At 38.0% G+C, this 19,481-nt stretch overlaps 1 protein-coding gene across 1 annotated transcript; it reads right to left on the reverse strand.

The window, feature by feature from the left end:
* Window positions 1–15,436: 15,436 nt before the first annotated feature.
* LOC143774916 (olfactory receptor 2B6-like) lies at window positions 15,437–16,381 on the reverse strand. Its single transcript, XM_077262724.1, has one exon. The coding sequence runs from the start codon at window positions 16,379–16,381 to the stop codon at window positions 15,437–15,439; it is 945 nt and encodes a 314-aa protein (XP_077118839.1).
* Window positions 16,382–19,481: the final 3,100 nt, after the last annotated feature.

The raw sequence follows: 19,481 nt of genomic DNA on the forward strand, positions 1-19,481 counted from the left end.
TAGTCATGTGTACGGGCGAACTGGGGATGCATTTCAAAAAGAGCGGCTTGTGTTCCACCACATATGAGGATTTAAAGAAACAGGACAAAGAAAATTGCAATGCAGCCGAGTAGGGGGAATGGGTAGAGGTTAGTCCAAGAGAGCAAATCAGGTAGGGAACTGCGAGACGAGGTCAATAAAGATGGCTCTTAAAAGGAAACAAGAGGCATTAATACCAATGCGACTATCTCATATGTAAGATAAATGATCAGACATATAATCAATGTAATATATACTAAAATAAATATATATTTATGCTATAGGACACAAATCAATTCTAATAAAGATGATATGTAATTCATATTGTTAGCAAAAATTAAGATATTGAAACATCCAGGTAAAAGTAAATATGTAAATTAAAACACGTATTAGATAATCATAACAAAGAATCCATTGTGTGTGAGGTATCAAATAAATGGTAACAGATCATTCTCCCCATTCAGACCTCTGGTCTGTAACTCATGGATCCAAAAGGTCTCTTTTTGTTTGAGAATAAAAAACTCGGTCGCCATCACGTCTGGGGGGCTGGTATATGTTCTATAACCTGGAATTTTAACTGCGAAACGTTATGACCTAACGATATAAAATGGTGTGGTAATGGTAGAAGCATATTCTTACATCTGATGGTAGACTTGTGCTTAGATATTCGATCTTTGATTGGCTGAGTGTTTTCCCCAATATAGAAAAGGCGACATGGGCACTTGATAAGATAAACCACAAATGTAGTGTCACAATTGAAATAATCTCTGATGGTATATTTCTTTCCAGAGTGTGGGTGATGGATAATTTTGCCTTTCATTGTTGCATTAGTTGCAGTGTAGGCAAGGGTAAGTGCTGGTTTTGGGATTTTGGAAAAATCTTTGTGTAGTAGTCCGGCCTGAAGTGCCTATGTGTGCCTTTACTAGGCAATCCTGGATGTTAGGAGCCCGTTTATAGCTTGGTAAGAAATTATATTTAAATTCAGGGATGTCTGGGTGTGCAGTTTGCAAAATGCCCCAATGTTTCCTGATAGATCGATGTATTATACTGACATTTGATGATACTTATGTACGAATGGAATTTGTTTCTCCACTAGTGATCGTATGTTGTCAGAGGGGTTGATAGTGTCCTTTAATAGTTGTGGGGGACAACCTCAGTCTTTGAATTTTAAGTGTATTTCCTCCACTCTCTTTTTACTACAAGTTGGATCAGTAACAATTCTATGTATCATTTTGATTCATGATTTAGGTATAGAATTTTTAATGGATGGAGGATGAAGAATCTGAAAATGAAGAAGGCAATTCCGGTCAGTAACTTTAAAAGCAAAGATAACACCGACTATGAAACCCAAATATAATTAAAATGTAATTTTATTAAATAAAACAAATTAAAATCCTCTGGACAGCCTGTCGGCTTGTTACCCACTCCACAGGTACTTAATACTTTCAGCTTAAGACAACACTTTGAGACATGTTTATCATCTTCTTATGAAAGTGTCCATCCGTATATATCAAGCAAATACTAATGTGGATGCCATCCTATTTGCACTGCCATTGCACTGCCACTTTATTTAAAGGGAACCTGTCACCACGTTTTTGGAAGATGGGATAAAAATAGCGTTAAATAGGGGCAGAGGTGGGCGTTACATTAGTGTGTTTGTTATGCGTTTATTACCCACCTAAGTTGCCGAAATACCTTTGCAAAGTCTCCGTTTTCGCCTGTCAATCAGGCTGGTCTGGTCAAAAGGGCGTGTTGTCTTCCCCCAGATTTTGCGTAGTTTTCCGTTGGTGGCGTAGTGGTGTGCGCATGCCCAAGGTCCCGAATCCTCTGCCAGGGGATTTAAAAGAGCGCGCTGTTCGTTATTTCATTGGTGATCAGTGGGCGCGGCCATCTTCCTTTGGCCGCGCGTGCGCAGAAGCGGCGCTCTGCTGGCCGCGGCTTCAGGAAAATGGCCGCGGGATGCCGCGCGTGCGCAGATGGATATCGCGGCGGCCATTTTCCTGAAGCCGCGGCCAGCAGAGCGCCGCTTCTGCACACGCGCGGCCAAAGGAAAATGGCCGCGCCCACCGATCACCAATGAAATAACGAACAGCGCGCTCTTTTAAATCCCCTGGCAGAGGATTCGGGACCTTGGGCATGCGCACACCACTACGCCACCAACGGAAAACTACGCAAAATCTGGGGGAAGACAACACGCCCTTTTGACCAGACCAGCCTGATTGACAGGCGAAAACGGAGACTTTGCAAAGGTATTTCGGCAACTTAGGTGGGTAATAAACGCATAACAAACACACTAATGTTACACCCACCTCTGCCCCTATTTAACGCTATTTTTATCCCATCTTCCAAAAACGTGGTGACAGGTTCCCTTTAAGCATATCCACACTCTTTGCCTGTGTGTTGTCTCTTTGCACTAATTTTTCTAAATATTTTCATATAGATTGTCCTATAACAATATAGACAACACCTAGTAATATTTTATCACCTGTATTAAGTGATTATATATACACACATCATGTGAACACTTATGTGGATACCATTTATATGCACTGCTATATGCACCGCCACTTTATTTGTACATATCCATATTTTCAATCCTTGGGTTGTCTTTTGGCACTAATATATATACAGTATATATATTTTCAATATATATATCTTTTCATTTTTTTTTCAATATACTTTTTCCTGTTGTTATGGAGTTGATATTATACTATATATAATATAGTTTATGCATGCGCAGTAAAATTACACTTAAATTTATTATAATATACTAATCATTCATTATTACTGAGTTGGTTATACACACATGGATATATATATATGTATATAATTTTTTTCACATATATAATATATGATTTATTTACATTTTGCTGGTCCTTAAGTAGTATGCGTCCCTCTGTTCTGTGTTTTTGTTTCCACCTGCTCCAAATTTTAAATTGATTTAATTATTAAAATTACATTTTAATTATATTTGGGTTTCGTAGTCAGTGTTCTCTTTGCTTTTGAATTATTGCTTCCGATATACCCTATTCTACTCCATGATATACACACAATAATTTACACATGGTGATTTTGTGTCATATATTTAACACTTATGCAATTACTTTATTTTGTGTGTATTTTTTGAGAATTTCTTTGAAATCGATCTGTAGGTTTAGTATAAAGATCGGTACTGAGTATGCCATGTATGTCTTTCAGAATCAGCGTGTCCAAGAAACTAATCTGTTGTGTACTGCTAGTGATTGTAAAAGAGAGACCAGGCCATGTAGAATTACATTTCTGGAAAAAGGTGTCCAGGGTCCCTGATATGCCAGTCCAGATACAAAAAATGTCGTCAATGTAGCTTTTCCATATTAACCCATGGGATTGAAAAAGAGGGTAGGGGTATACCACCTCTTCTTCAAATGCTGCCATGTAGCTGTTTGCATATGGGGGGCTATATTAGAGCCCATAGCTGTCCCCTTGGTTTAGAGATAAAAAACATCTTCAAACATGAAGCAGTTCTTGGTGAGAACCACTGTAAGTAGTTCCAAGCAAAGTTCAATTTTATTGAGGTCCATGTTAGAGGAAACAAGTAATTGATGGACACATGCAATGCCCTGGCTATGGGGGATAGAGGTGTATAGATCTTTGACATCAAAGGAGACCAAGATGGCCTCCTCCATTATTGGGCCCAGTTCTCTAATATTCTGAAGAAAATCTCCCACGTTGAGTAAAAAAGAGGGCATCCCGCGAATGAGGGGGGGTCAGTGTCTTCTCCAAGCAGGCCCCCAGTTGTCATGGCAATCCATCAGTACCCCCGAGATCACATGACAGGGTGCTGATGAGGGCTGGTAAGCAAATACAATAGCGCGCTTTCCAATTAAATGTCACTGTCAAAGATTGATGGCGGTGTTTAAATGGTTAACAGCCAAACCCGGAGCTCTTCTTCAGCCACAGCTGTTAGGCCTCATTCAGACATCCATTTTCTATGTACGAGTACTATCTGTGGTTTTCATGGATAGCACTCATACCTGTCATAGTCTGTGAGGAAATTCACAAGTCTGTGATTTTTTGCAAAAAATGGCGGAGACATGTCTGATTTTGATCCAAAGATTGTATCAAATTCGTCAATGCAAGTCAATGTGTCTGTGAAAAAAGGACCTTTGTGAAGGCACCACTAGCGTGTGAACTTTCTCACACTGACGGTGACGTCAGTCAGGTCATATGAGTTCACCGCGAGACACTGAGCAGCAGTAGCACTCAGCTCAGTGTCTCACGTCGTGCAACAATGCAGCCTCACCTTTAGGATAACTCTTTACTGCCAAGTCATCATAAATCTCTCCTGATGAACCCGTCTGGGGGAAACGCATCGAGAGTTTGCGTACTTCATCTAAGGAGTTATACTATCATGATTCTCAGCCACCTGCGTACAATACCACATTGCAGCAGATAAGTACCGTTTTTTGGGACTTATATATTTTTCATGTGTGTCCCTATCTGGTTATCTAGCAATCTATGGGAATATATATACAGTATGTGGCACTGTGGTGTGCAATCACATTTGTTGAAATATTTATCTAACAGTATAATACATGTTGGCACCATATACATTTGCTGGAATATCTATGAGAGTTATGTTGTGTTAGCATCAATTAATCCCTGATCAACAAATGGGGTGGGGATTATAAGTTAGTTTAAATCATAGTGCTGTTATAGTACCTAGACACCAATAACCCCTGTGATTTATATACTTTGTATGTATCAGCTATGAGTGGCTGTCCCTTTTAGTTACATCCATATATCCTTACCCTTTTGCTGGCTTTATATATACTTTATGCATATACTATCCCAGCATTGCATCATACAGTCAATACAGGCAGTCTGGCCCTCTGTTTCTGACTTTAAGTCTTATAGGGTTAAGTAGGGGATAAGGGACAGCCGTCGCATGAGCGAGGGCGCCATTCTCGAGTTTCTTAGGGTGCCAACCTCCGCACCTAGGTAGGTGCCCAGATAGAGTGGTGTCTAGGGACAGGTCCCTCATTTCTACACATCAGCTAAGTGAGACTGTTGTGGCATATGAGCATGATTATATCACCAATATTTAAGGTTATTATCTGTGGTGCTGTCATTATTCCTATTCTTGTTTTGTGAGGTTTAACACTGGGCGTACCTCTGTACAGAGGAGTATCTAGGGTTTCTGGCACCCGGGGCAAGAATTCATTTTTGCGCCCCCCCTTCCCAAGGACATATGCGATTTGCACACTTAATCATCTACCGACGAGCCGCTCATCCTAATGCTCTCAATATTCAGTGAAAAACTGAGAGAAGCAGAAGAGAAGCTCGTTGTCACAGGACCATAAGTATGAAAATCACATTTGAGTGAAGTGTCCATGTGATAACTACTGGAACCTGCAGAGCTGAATCCTGACATCGCAGGCTACTGAATTCTCACAACTAATGCACTGCACACTTTTAGGATTCTCCCTTGCCGGTGGACAGTCATGTCAGCACAAGCATGTGATTTGTATACTTCACCACATTCCGACTAGACGTGCCCGGCCTCGCTCAGTTCATTTTCATTGAGTGAGGCCACACATGTCTAGTCAGCATGTGACCGCATGTATGTAAATCGCCAGCACGACAGATTCCTGACAGCGTGCAGTGCGCACTGTGAGAAGTCAGAAGTCTGCAGTCACAAAGAATGACTGCAGACTCATTACAAACCTGAACATCCCCTTTAATGATCCTAACATAAATAAAAACATGAGTCAGTATCACAAATAACATTTACATCCAGGTACCTTATAGATGACGTCGTCTCTGGAGTCGTTCTCCTTCTTTTCTTCATCTTGTCCAGACCCCATGATGAGTTTTCTCATCCACAGCTCGTCGCTGCAGGCTTTCATCTTCTCCGCTCTTTTGCAGAAAATCTCCACATGATACCCTTAAAGATATAAGTGTCATTATAATGCTCCTGAATAAAAAATTGCCCCTCACTATATTGTCTGCACAAAATATGACCCCTACACTGTCCTTCTTATGGTACATGCTCTTCAGACTGACCTCTCCTTTCCATACCGGCCCCCTCTTCACACTGTCCTCTCATACTGTGTAGCACACTCAGCTTAGTGTCTCTGCTGGATGGCAGGCTGTATACTCACATCATGCAACAATGCAGCTTGCAATCTAGATGTAGCATAGCTAGACCCGTTGCAGGACAAATGGATTATTATCTTCTCAGTGGACAGTTGAGGATTATGGCTGTTTATTATTTTAATTATCTTACAGGGGAAAATTGCTTTACTGGAATGGGCAATGATGTGAGTATAGTTTAATTACGTTTGATTAGAGGAGTCTGTGTCATTATTTCAATTAAAGGACTTTATTCTGAGTGTGTGTGTTTTTGTACAATATGACTCTGGAGTTAGTAATGGGGGAGTCTTATAGATGTTTCTCCGTTACTAACCTCTGGACTTGATGTCACCTGACAACACAAAGGTTACATCAACCCCCCAACTATCAATGTGAATAAATCATAAGTCACTGCGGGGCTGGGAATCACAAGCAGGGCGGCCGCGCAGGCGCAGTCAGCTGGACTGCATATGAGGAAAGACGGCCAGCGCTCACTGCGCCTGCACCAGGCATGGGATAAGAGCGCAGGCACCGGCTATTTTCCAAAACAGCGGTGAGGAGGAGGCGGCGCCCAGTGCCAAGAAGATGTGAGTGACATCTGTGTGCTGTCTGAAGCAGGGGGGAAACGCCGGCCCACTTGACTGAGGAGCAGGTATTTCAGACAAATTATAAAACTGATTATTTCTCAAGTTACAGCACCCATAACTAAAAGAGCCACCTTGTCAGAATGCAGCATTACTGCTGTACAAGGTGGCTCTTTTAGTTTGAAACGACTGGGGGGGTGACAGGTTCCCTTTAAGTATATAAAGTCAAGAAATGGGGTGCTCACTGTTAGGTGGGAGCTTATGGGTAAAAGGCAATAAATCAAATAGTAAACTCCAGCACTCAAAAAATGAACTTTTGAAGTTTTATTGAAGCACAATAAGGAAATCCACAATTTTATATAGTAGACCCATACAAATACAGATGTGTTAAATTCATCAACGTTTTGGTGTAATTTAGCCTTTTTCAAAATACATCTGTTCTTACTGGATCGGGCTCCCTAGGTGGTGAAGTGAAGTGTCCAGGTGTATTGTGAAATTGTGGATTTCCATATTGTGCTTCAATTGCTCATGAACACACCGCCGGATATTATGTCACGTCGCGGCTAGATTTATACACAGCTTCCTGTAGCATCCTGAACTTCACTGCATGGAATCACCGGAGGCACGCCGGCATCTTCTCCTCACAGGTAGTTATGTCTATACCTGGTCTTCTTGAACTGGTTTCTCTGCCTATATCCTGGGTTTGTTAGTTTAACTAGTACAATGTAAAAGCTATATCACATTACTTTTTATGGTTTTTAGCACATGGGCTGTTTCTACTTTATGCCAAACGGCATGACACACATCATGCTGCAGGGAATACCTTCCATTAACTTGTGACAGGTATTCAGACTAGCTTTTTATTGATCACCCTGTGCTTCTACTACCTTTTGACATACATGTCTCATTGGACTACCACACTGGAACCTTTATTATTTTTTCCTCATTATTTTTTTCCTCCTTATTTTTTTCCTCCTAATATTTTCAATTTATGTTTTTTTTATTTTTATCTAATTATTTTTATTTTTCATTTTTTTCATTCCTTTATTATTCTTTAGACATTAATGATCTTCCTATTAATCACTGCATTAATATTATTTCTATCTTCATATTTCTGCACTGTGGGTGTTACAGGTGATCTTGCTGAATTTTTTGCAGGGAGTTATCTCTGTTTTTCTTCCCTATTTCCTTTCTTATTTCTTTCACTTCAGGATTTTTCATTATTTTTCCTTTTACCTTGCTGGTTTGTTTCTATTTTTATAATTATCATGTATGAGTTTTGGTCACTCACCTCATCATTACGTCATTGAGATATCTGATTTATTGATAAGGAAACATACAGCCGTCTGTTTTGTCTAATATTGGATTCTTCTAATTAGGCTGGATTTCTTTCTGTGCTTTTGAGTTAAGCTTATATGATGATGTTAATCATAAGTTGTTTATTTATGTTTTATTGTTCATAGACTTCCTTGATAAAGGCATTGTTGCCGAAATGTTGGCTGGAATGATGTCTGTTGTCCTATGATGTCCGGCTGTCCATTAAAAATGTGAAATTATTGAAAAATTTAACTTGTTTGACTGATTGAGTGCCGAAGGTTGCTTATTTGATTTAACAGCCTTAAGTACACAGGTGATCAATTCAAATTAACACACATGAAAAACAATTCAACAATTATGACTAACAAAAAAATATTTATAAAGATAAATGTCAGTAAAAATGGAAGGAAGGAATAAGGTGGAAAACAAAGAAATTAATTGATGGCAAATGCAGTTTCAGTAATGCTATGCAATTTCATTTCTTAAATTAAGACCATGGAGAGAGTACCTAGATTAAAAAAATAAGAAGGCTTCAATTACAAGAAGGTACCTTCTCATATCATCACCACAAACAGGTCTATTAACCCTCTCAAAGCCAATTTTTTTTAAGGAAGAGATATTTCTTTGGTGTATACTAACAAAGTGTCTAGCTGCAGAAGATATTTGCCGATTAATGTGACTGGTATTAGTAATAAAATTAAGATGTTCATTGATGTGGATTTTTAACTTTCGGGATGTAGAGCTAATGTAGTTTGTCACAAGTCGTGCATTTTATATCATAAATAACATGCTCCATATTGCAATTAAGGAATTGCTTTTATACTATAATTTTGGTTATTCATGGAATTAGAAAAGGAGATGCATTGCTGAGCAAATTTGCAGGTTTTACACCGCTGGGCACCACAACGAAAAAAAACTCTTAAAATTAAGCCAGTTGTAATTTGAAGTCTGAGTTTGTGGAAAAAAAAAATCTAAGTGAAAGACAATTGCCTAATGAGGGCGCTTTCTTTGCTATTACTGCAAACCCTGGTTTTAGAATGGAAGAAAGAATCTCATCTTCCAGGAGCATCAGCAAATATTACTGCACAATATTTTAGATATGAATAAACTGAGGGATGTATTGCGTGGAAAAAAATGTTTTGGTCATATCATCCCTTATGTTCCTGTTGGACAATTTATATTGTATTTAATGAGGGCAGATTGATTTTTATTTTGTGCAATGGATCTTTAACCCATTATCTACCAATGTCCTTTTTTCTGGGACGCCTAATCTTTAGCTTCTAGCAACTAAGATTTTATAATTTTTATAATTAGGTCCAATTCTTTATGTTGTGTTTGTAAAATGAATGTTTTCAAAATAGGAAATCATGTCAGTCATTTTTAATTGAATATTGGGACGCCCTTTTATGAAAAATCGGTACTTGTAAAAATTTTAATTTGGCAAGTAATGGGTTAATAGCCAAGAAGGATATTTGCCCTCATTGATACTCCTTTGCATTGCAAGTAATTTGATCCATCAAATAAAAAGAAATTATGCAGCATAAGAAATAAAGTGGTTTGGATTAGGTAATTTTGTATAGTCTGACTGTAATTGCTGTATTTGTCTAGGTGAAAGGTGAGAGCTTCAATTGCCTCATGTTGTGGAATGGAAGTGTACAAAGAGCCTACATCACAAGTAATCCATGAAAAACCCATTGACCATTTGATTTTGGAAAAGTGATCCAAAATGTCACCAGAGTCTCTAATATAACCTGGAGACCTTTGGGCTGGAGGAGGGAATCAAGCCCGGTCTCCAAAAGTTCATTTGCAGAACCGACTCCATTTATGATAGGTCTCATAGGTGGTGGATTGCTTCCTTTGTGAACCTTGGGTAATTCATGGTGAGTTGGAGTGAGGAAGACTTGATAATAAGATATTCGGTTTGTTTATTGTTCAATACGCCCTACGCTAAACCCTCATTTGCTAATTTAATGATAGGCTGTGAGAAATCATGGGAAGGATCGAATAATTTATGATATGTAGTAGAGTCCTCAAGTATATTGTTAATAGGGATCTTTATGCTTCTTTAACCATTATAACCACCATACCCCCTTTGTCGAACGTTTTATAATAATATCATCTATATGTTGTAATTCTAATAATGCAGTTCTTAAAGAAGGGGAAAGATTATGTCCTTAATTATTATTGCGGGTAACATCAAAAAAAATTTTTAATTTATTTTCTACCGCATCCTGGAATCTGTCCATGCATTATAGACCTGTTCGTGGAGGTGATATGAGAAGGCACCGTCTTGTGAGAGAAGCCTTTTGGATTTTTAGGCTATGTGCACACGTCAGGATTTCTAGCAGAAATTTTCCTGACAAAAACCGGACATTTCTACCAGAAATCCGCATGCGTTTTTTTTCGCATTTTTTCATGCGTTTTTGACGCGTTTTTTGTGCTTTTTTTCCAAATGCATAGAATAGTGGGAAAAAGCGGAAAATCCGCAAAATTAATGAACATGCTGCTTTTTTTACTGCAATGCGTTTTTTTCGCAGAAAAAAACGCATCATGTGCACAAAACGTGCAGAATGCATTCTAAATGATAGGATGCATAATGTATGCATTTTTATGAGTTTTTATTGCGAAAAAACGTGAAAAAAACGCGAAAAAACCTGAACGTGTGCACATAGCCTCAATCTAGGTACTCGCTGTCACCATGGTCATAATTTAAGGAATTAAATTGCATATAATTACTGATTGATTTGCCATCAATTAATTTCTTTGTTTTCCATAATCTTATAAATGTGCCCCTGCTCTGTAATGTCTAATGGCCGTGTCTGACCATACAGGAACAAGGTCTCATCATCTCCTGGCCAAGGGAGGACACAAAAGAGTGTACAGACAGGACAGCATGGGATCACAGTTGATTCTTTTTGTGAGGTAAAACATTTCCCTGCCGGTTTTTAAGCAATGTTTTACCTGAAAGAAAGAATCATCTGTCATCCATTGCTGTAATGTCTGTATACTCTATTTTGTTTCATCCCCTGCCCAGGAGATGTGGTATGATCAGACCTTGTTCCTGCACGGACAGACACAGCCATTACTTGCACATAGCAGGGACACATTTATAAGATTATCAGCACAGGAACATTTTTTTTAATACAGTCAATTGTGGAACTTATTATTATAAGATTTATTGATTAAAATGTTAATTAAAATTAACTTTGTAGGAAAACCCTTGAAACTTTTATTTAGAGGTCAACAAATCTTTTGAAATTCAACTTCACCAGCCGAATTCTTCAAAAAAGATCTTGGAAGAAGATACTTTGGTTTGTGTTGAATTTATTTGCAGCAAATTGCAAGTACTCCAAATATTCTGAAAAGACATTTGCAACACTGTAGGGAAGTCATCATTGACAACCCCAAGGTAATGTGAGTCTTTAATTATTTTACATATTTATTAAGTTCTCTGATAGCTCTTGTCAATATAATTTATACTACTTGTTTTATATTAGGACAGATACCATCATGACTGTTATATTTATAATACTTATTGTATATCATGGCAATCAATGAATTTAACATAGCACTGTTATTCTATTTGATACATTTTTGACTATTTAGATTATCATTATTATTTATTTAATATAGCACTATGACAGCGCGCTCTCTGTTGCTGGATTAGACCAGCAATAACAAACCAACAACAGAGGGGTGTCAGGGTACCTAGCGTACAGAGACCAGCACCGCCCCAGTAAGTCAAGTCAATGGTCTCTGCATGCCAGATATTGGGACATCTTTCTGTTACTGCTACGCTACTGCTGTTCTGAGCCGACAGCAGACAATGCACTGTCATTGTGCACATTGCACAGTGCACAGCATGAAGGGAAAAGCCCAGTCCCAGAAACAAGCATCACTGATGATGCTTTGCTTTACCAAGGGCGTAGGGGCTGTGGCAGTGACTGCAACCTCCGTCCCCTGATGACTCTTCATTTGCGTATTTTAGTATGCAGTGCTATTCACAAAAGAAGTGTCACCATAAGGAAGTAAAAAAAGAAAAGCAGGTAGAAAAACGTAGTTAGGAAAAGAAAGCCAACATTTAATGCAAGTATATTAGAAAAAAATTTAGATTATAACACTAAATATATAGGAATTTAGAATGCAAATTACTATAGCCTTCAGACCACCCCTTAACATTCAAAATGAAAACATAGAATAATTAATTCTTTAATTGGATTGCAAAAGAATGTATAGATAGTCCACAAGTCTATCCAACAAAACTATTTTTTAGTATAAAATATATTATATATTGCATACATTAAAAACAAAACCTACATGATTTAGATATCTTCTGCACATAACAACCTGAAAAATTAATATGTGATTCAGTTTCAACAATAAAAAAACAAAAACAATTAAAAAAAGCTCCAAAACATCTTTTTTTTGCCTTTACCCCTCCAAAATATATAATTTGCAGTAAAAAATAAAAAGAAAGTTTTAAAATATAAAAATACACAAGTGTGTATATATACACACGTGGTCAAAATTGTTGGTACCCCTCGTTTAATGACGACAAAACCCACAATGGTCACAGAAATAACTTGAATCTGACAAAAGTAATAATAAATAAAATCTATGAAAATGAACAACTGAAAGTCAGACATTGCTTTTTAACCATGCTTCCACAGAATGAAAAAAATAAAATAAATAAAACTCATGCAATAGGCCTGGACAGAAATTATGGAACTTTTAACTTAATATTTTGTTGCACAACCTTTTGAGGCAATCATTGCAATCGAACGATTCCTGTAACTGTCTATGAGACTTCTGCACCTCTGGACAGGTATTTTGGCCCACTCCTCAAGAGCAAACTGCTCCAGTTGTCTCGTGTTTGGAAAGAGCTGAAACATGCCATTTAGAAAAGGCAACCTTCAAAGATGCTCAATAGGATTTAGGTCAGAACTCATAGAAAGCCACTTCTGAATAGTCCAAAGTTTTCCTCTTAGCCATTCTTGGGTGTTTTTAGCTGTGTGTTTTGGGTCATTATTCTGTTGCAAGACCCATGACCTGCTACTGAGACTAAGCTTTCTGACACTGGGCAACTCATTTCTCTCTAGAATCCCTTGATAATTTAGAGATTTAATTGTACCCTGCACAGATTATAGACACCCTGTGCCAGATGCAGCACAGCAGCCCCAGAAGATAACAGAGCCTCCTCCATGTTTCACAGTAGGGACAGTGTTCTTTTCTTGATATGCTTTATTTTTCCGTCTGTGAACATAGAGCTGATGTGCCTTGCCAAAATGTTCAATTTTTGTCTCATCTGTCCATAGCAAATCCTCCCAGAAGCTTTGTGGCTTGTCAACATGTAGTTTGGCAAATTCCAGTCGGGCTTTTTTATGATTTTATGATCCTTGGTTGTCTCCCTGAAGTCCACTTTGGCTCAGACAACAATGGATGGTGTGACCTGACACTGATGTTTCTTGAGCTTGAAGTTCACCATTAATCTGTTTAGAAGTTTTTCTGGGCTCTATTGTTACCATTCATATTTATCAGATCAGTTTCTTTGATTTGTCATCAATTTTCCTCCTGCGGCCACGTCCAGAGAGGTGGCTACAGTCACATGGATCTTAAATTTCTGAATAATATGTGCAACCGTAGTCACAGGATAATCAAGCTGCTTGGGGATGGTCTTATAACTTTTACCTTTAACATGTTTGTCTATAATTTTCATTCTAATCTTCTGAGACAACTCTTTCCTTCACTTCCTCTGGTCCATGTTGAGTGTGATACACACCATGTCACCAAACAGCACAGTGAGTATCTGTAGCCCTATATAGAGTCCATTTGCGGATTCCTATATTGTAGACACCTGTGATGGTAATTAGTGGACACACCTTGATGAAACATGTCCCTTTTGTCACATTATTTTCAGGGGTATTTTAAATTCTGTGGAAGCATGGTTGAAAAGCAATGTCCGACTTTCAGTTGTTCATTTTCATAGATGATTTATTTATTATTATTTTTGTCAGATTCAAGTTATTTCTGTGACCATTGTGGGTTTTTCTGTCATTAAATTAGGGGTACCAACAATTTTGACCACATGTGTATATGTGAATATATACACACACTTGTGTATTTTTATATTTTAAAATATTGTACGTGCCAAAAATTGTTATATATAATATCCAATCGTGGATATAATGAATAGTTAAGGATAGATATAGAGAGGTACTAAATAATGCATAGTACCTTCGAAGATGTGGAGTGTATAAACCCATATAGAATAGTGAAGAATTGCATAAAAATATGTCAATTTTTATTAACTATCAACAAATACATTAAAAATGCCCATGACAAAAAGAGTAGCAAAATTGTCAATGGTGAAGGCTCAAGAAATGGACAATTACACAAGTTTGGACCAAAAGGTAAATATGTATAGCAGTGGAAATAAGTTAAAGACTGCTGACAGAGCCAACGAGATCATATGTGCAATAACTATACAGGATATGTCCACTGTTGTAGCCTTGCAGAAGTATAAACATCCTTTAATACATCAAGTGCATGGTAATACTGGGACAGAGGGTAGTGAACATGATAGACAAAAAGATGCGATCAGCAGAAGTAGGTATAATATAATGCTCACCCATGTAACAGTGTGTCTCTGTGTGTAGGTACACAGTCCGCTCATATTTTTATACAATTCCTGTTTATTCTGTGGGGGATTATACATTCCAGATCTTTGTAGTTACTACTGTATGTGCGCCAAATAAGTGTAACAAAAAGACGAAAGCAAACGACACAAGCGCCACTGACCGAACAATAAAAACTGAGCGAGTCTTGCAAAATGGCAACAAAACCCATTTTTCCTTCTGAATTTGTTTTCACCACTTAAAAATAAAAAAGAAACTATGCAAGTTTAAAATCTATGTGAATGAGCTGAACTGGAGAAACATGTGTTTAGTTCATTTTTACTATACAATGGACACCTGTAAAGACAAAACCGCAAAAATAATGTCAGAATTTTTTTCCAACATTTTATCCCATTTAGATTTTTTCAGTTTTTTTTGTACGTTGCATTGTAAAATGAATGATGTCATTCAAAACTAAAACTTGTCAAGCAAAAAGCGAATCCTAATATAGCAATGTTGATGGAAAAATAAAAAAGTTATGGAAGAAAGAGAGTGAAAAGTGAAAGTTCATAAACAAAAAATCGTCCAGTCATTGAGAGGCTTAGAGAATAAAGATGTGTTTTTTTTGTACCAGCTTACTGTTTAGGTATCGATATATAAAAAGCATTTTTTTCATTATACATGCAGTTACATTAAAACAAGCAAGATATTTTTTTCAGTCTCTAAAGAATGCATCCCATTAAGGAAATGTTAAGAAAGACACATTATTTTGTCAAATCAATGTCCTTCTTATCTTTTGTCTGACACAAAACTTTTTCTTGTGATGTCCATAAATGCGCCAATTACATCCTTGTTCCTCAAAGTGTATATTAAGGGATTCAGCATTGGGGCTATAACACTGTAGAACAAGGCGGCCATTTTGTCTTGGTTCGCTACATGGGTTGATCCAGGCCTCATATACATAAAGATGATGGTGCCATAAAACAAGGATACAACTATAATGTGTGAAGCACAGGTGGAGAAGGCTTTACTCCGTCCAACGGATGTTCTTATCTTCAGTATGCTGGAAATGATGTAACCATATGTAATAAGGATAAGGAAAAATGGACCCATCACCACCAACATAGCAAAGAAGAAAATAACAGTCTTGTTAAGAGATATATCTGCACAGGCCAGCTCTAGGACTGAAGGAACCTCACAGAAAAAGTGATTTATTACATTGGGACCACAATAGGGCAATTGTAATGCAAAGACTGTGTGTACAATGGAGTTTATTATTCCTCCAGCCCAGGAACTAGTTGCCATCTTAATGCACAAGGCAGTATGCATAATATTAGTGTAGTGTAATGGGGTACAAATAGCCACATACCGGTCGTAGGCCATTGACAACAAAAGGTAGCACTCTGTCCCTCCCAGAGAGAGGTGAATGAACATCTGAGCGACACAACCATTAAAAGATATGCTTTTTCTCACTGACAAAAAGTGTTTGAGCATGACAGGAACAATAATTGATGTGTGCCAGATGTCCAAAAAGGATAAGTGACTCAAGAAGAAATACATAGGGGTATGAAGGCGGGAGCTTATCCTACTGATTACAATGATGGCCACGTTTCCTACCAATGATATAATATAGCATGGCAAAAATATCACAAACAACATTATCTGAATATTTAGATGACTGGAAAGTCCAAGAAGAATGAAGTCCTCAACTGTCGTGTAATTCCACCTGTTCATACGTATGCCAGGCTTCTGTAGACACAAAATACAGGGCAAAAAAAAGTAAGATGATAAAAGTTGTGTCCTTTATTATATGATTATTTGTAAAGCATTAAAGAATTAAAGGAAACCTGTCACCACGAACTCGAAGTCCAATCTGCAAGCTCCTTGATGTAGAGCAGGGGTGCTGAGTAGATTGATATTTCATTTTGTGAGAAAAGATTCATGTGTTTTAATAATGTAATCCTCTTAAATCCCAGAAAGAGCAGAGGATTAAATGATGAAAACATAGGTTATATGGTTACATTGAATCTCTTCTCACAAAACTATACATATATATATATATATATATATATATATATATATATATATATATATATATATATGTATACATATACATATACAGTATATCAATACGTTCAGCTCCTGCAGATTGGACTTTGTTTTCAGCTTGTGCAAGGTAATAGAAATAGTTACACATTTTGCAAGTACAAGTTAAACATGCTGGACTTTTTATTTTATCACTCTGTTTTAATTTTGATACATTTTTACTTTGTTTTAATTTTGTATCACATGTGCAATAAAATTTCTTTTGACCACAATCACATCAAAAGCAAACATGAATTGTTTTATCTTGGTATTTCATTAATGCTCACCTCCTTTGATCTACTAGCCATGTGTGACATTATTCAGACATTTATCATTTCAATATATCTTCTCATTATATTTCTGGTTTACATGAAGGTTCTTGATTTTGATGTGGATCATAAAAATCTTTAAAAGTCAGATTTACCTGTGTCTCAACCCAGAATTTATGCAACTTTCAGACTCCCCAATGAGGAATTAATGAGCTGTAGCATTTTTTTTTTAGTTTACATTAGGGACCATGTCTCAGAATGCAAATAGGAATGTTAACTTTTTTGTAACTTAAGTTCACAGAAAATTCATGTTATTAACTTGGATTAGCTTCTTCTGACCAATGAATTTTTGATTTGGAATTTCATTTATTCCATTCCTTGTTCCTGGAGCAATAACTTTTTTTAATCTCTTTACTATGACGTGGAGCTGTGAATTTAAACCAAAAATACAAATACAGTTGAAACCAGAAGTTTACATACACTATATAAAAAGACACATACACATGTTTTTCTCAATATCTGACATGAAATCAGAATAAACCTTTCCCATTTAGGTCAATTAGGATTACCATAGTTATTAAAGGGAATCTGTCACCTAGTTTTGGCCCTATAAACTGCGGCCACCGCCATTAGGGGCTTATCTACAGCATTCTGTAATGCTGTAGATAAGCCTCTGATGTAACCTGAAAGATAAGAAAAACAAGTTAAGGTACCGTCACACTAAACGATATCGCTAGCGATCCGTGACGTTGCAGCGTCCTGGATAGCGATATCGTTTAGTTTGACACGCAGCAGCGATCTGGATCCTGCTGTGATATCGCTGGTCGTTGAAGAAAGTTCAGAACTTTATTTGGTCGTCAGACAGGCGTTTATCGTCAGGTTTGACACCAAAAGCAACGATACCAGCGATGTTTTACGCTGGTAACCAGGGTAAATATCGGGTTACTAAGGGCAGGGCCGCGCTTAGTAACCCGATGTTTACCCTGGTTACCATCGTAAAAGTAAAAAAAACAAACAGTACATACTCACCTGCGCATCCCCCGGCGTCCGCTTCCTGCACTGACTGAGCGCCGGCCCTAAAGTGAAAGTAAACACAGCAGTGACGTCACCGCTCTGCTGTTAGGGCCGGCGCTCAGTCAGTGCAGGAAGCGGACGCCGGGGGACGCGCAGGTGAGTATGTACTGTTTGTTTTTTTAACTTTTACGATGGTAACCAGGGTAAACATCGGGTTACTAAGCACGGCCCTGCGCTTAGCAACCCGATGTTTACCCTGGTTACCCGGGGACCTCGGCATCGTTGGTCGCTGGAGAGCGGTCTGTGTGACAGCTCTCCAGCGACCAAACAGCGATGCTGCAGCGATCGGCATCGTTGTCGCTATCGCTGCAGCGTCGCTTAATGTGAAGGTACCTTTAGATTATACTCACCCAGGGACGGTCCCGATTAGGTGACAGATTCCCTTTAATATTTGCCAATTGCCAGAATAATGAGAGAGAGGATGTTTTAAGGCATTTTTATGACTTACAGCAGAGTCAAAAATTTACATACACTAAGATTACTATGCCTGTAAACAATTCTGGATTGCCCATATGATGATGTGATCCGTTTGGAAACTTCTAATAGATTTTGGCAACATCTCAGTTAATTAGAGACACACCTGTGGATGTATTTTAATGCACACCTGAAAGACACTGCTTCTTTGTGTAGCATCATGGGAAAGTCTCAAGACACCTGAAGGTGCCTCGTACATCTGTACAAACAATTATACGCAAATACAAACAAGATGTGAATGTCCACCCATCATACCGCTCAGGAAGGAGATGGGTTCTGTGTCCCAGAGATGATCATACTTTGGTCCAACATGTGTATATCAACCCAAGGACAAAAGCAAAAGACTTTGTGAAGATGATGCCAGAGCCTGGCAAGATTTTGTTAATATCCACAGTGAAACGAGTACTGTATAAACATGGGCTGAAAGGCCACTAGGCCAGGAAGAAGCCATTACTAAAAAAAAAGCATAAAAAAGCCAGAATAATGTTTGCAAATGCACACAGGAATAAAGACCTTCATTTTTGGAGACATGTCCTGTGGTCTGATGAAGCTAAAATTGAACTTATTGGGCATAATAACCATCGTTACGTTTGGAGGAAAAAGGGAGAAGCTTGGAAGCCTAAGAACACCATCCCAACCATGAAACACAAGGGTGCCAGCATCATGTTGTGGAGTTGTTTTTCTGCAGGAGGGGCTGGTGCACTTCACAAAATAGGTGGCCTTATGGAAAAAGATTATATAGCAATACCGAAGCAACATCTCAAGACATCAGCCAGGAAGTTAAAGCATGGGTGGAACTGGGTCTACCACATGGGCAATGACTAGAAGCATGCTGCCAAATTGATAACAAAGTGACCTAAGGATAACAAAGTCAATGTTTTGGAATGGCCATCACAAAGCCCTGATCTCAATCCTATTGAAAATGTATGGGC

This window comes from Ranitomeya variabilis, chromosome 5, assembly GCF_051348905.1.
Source record: "Ranitomeya variabilis isolate aRanVar5 chromosome 5, aRanVar5.hap1, whole genome shotgun sequence".
In the NCBI taxonomy this organism is placed as follows: domain Eukaryota; kingdom Metazoa; phylum Chordata; class Amphibia; order Anura; family Dendrobatidae; genus Ranitomeya; species Ranitomeya variabilis.

What these genes read in the sequence shown, in the direction of transcription:
- LOC143774916 (XM_077262724.1), bottom strand. Translation starts at nt 16,381, where the DNA reads ATGAACAGGTGGAATTACACGACAGTTGAGGACTTCATTCTTCTTGGA.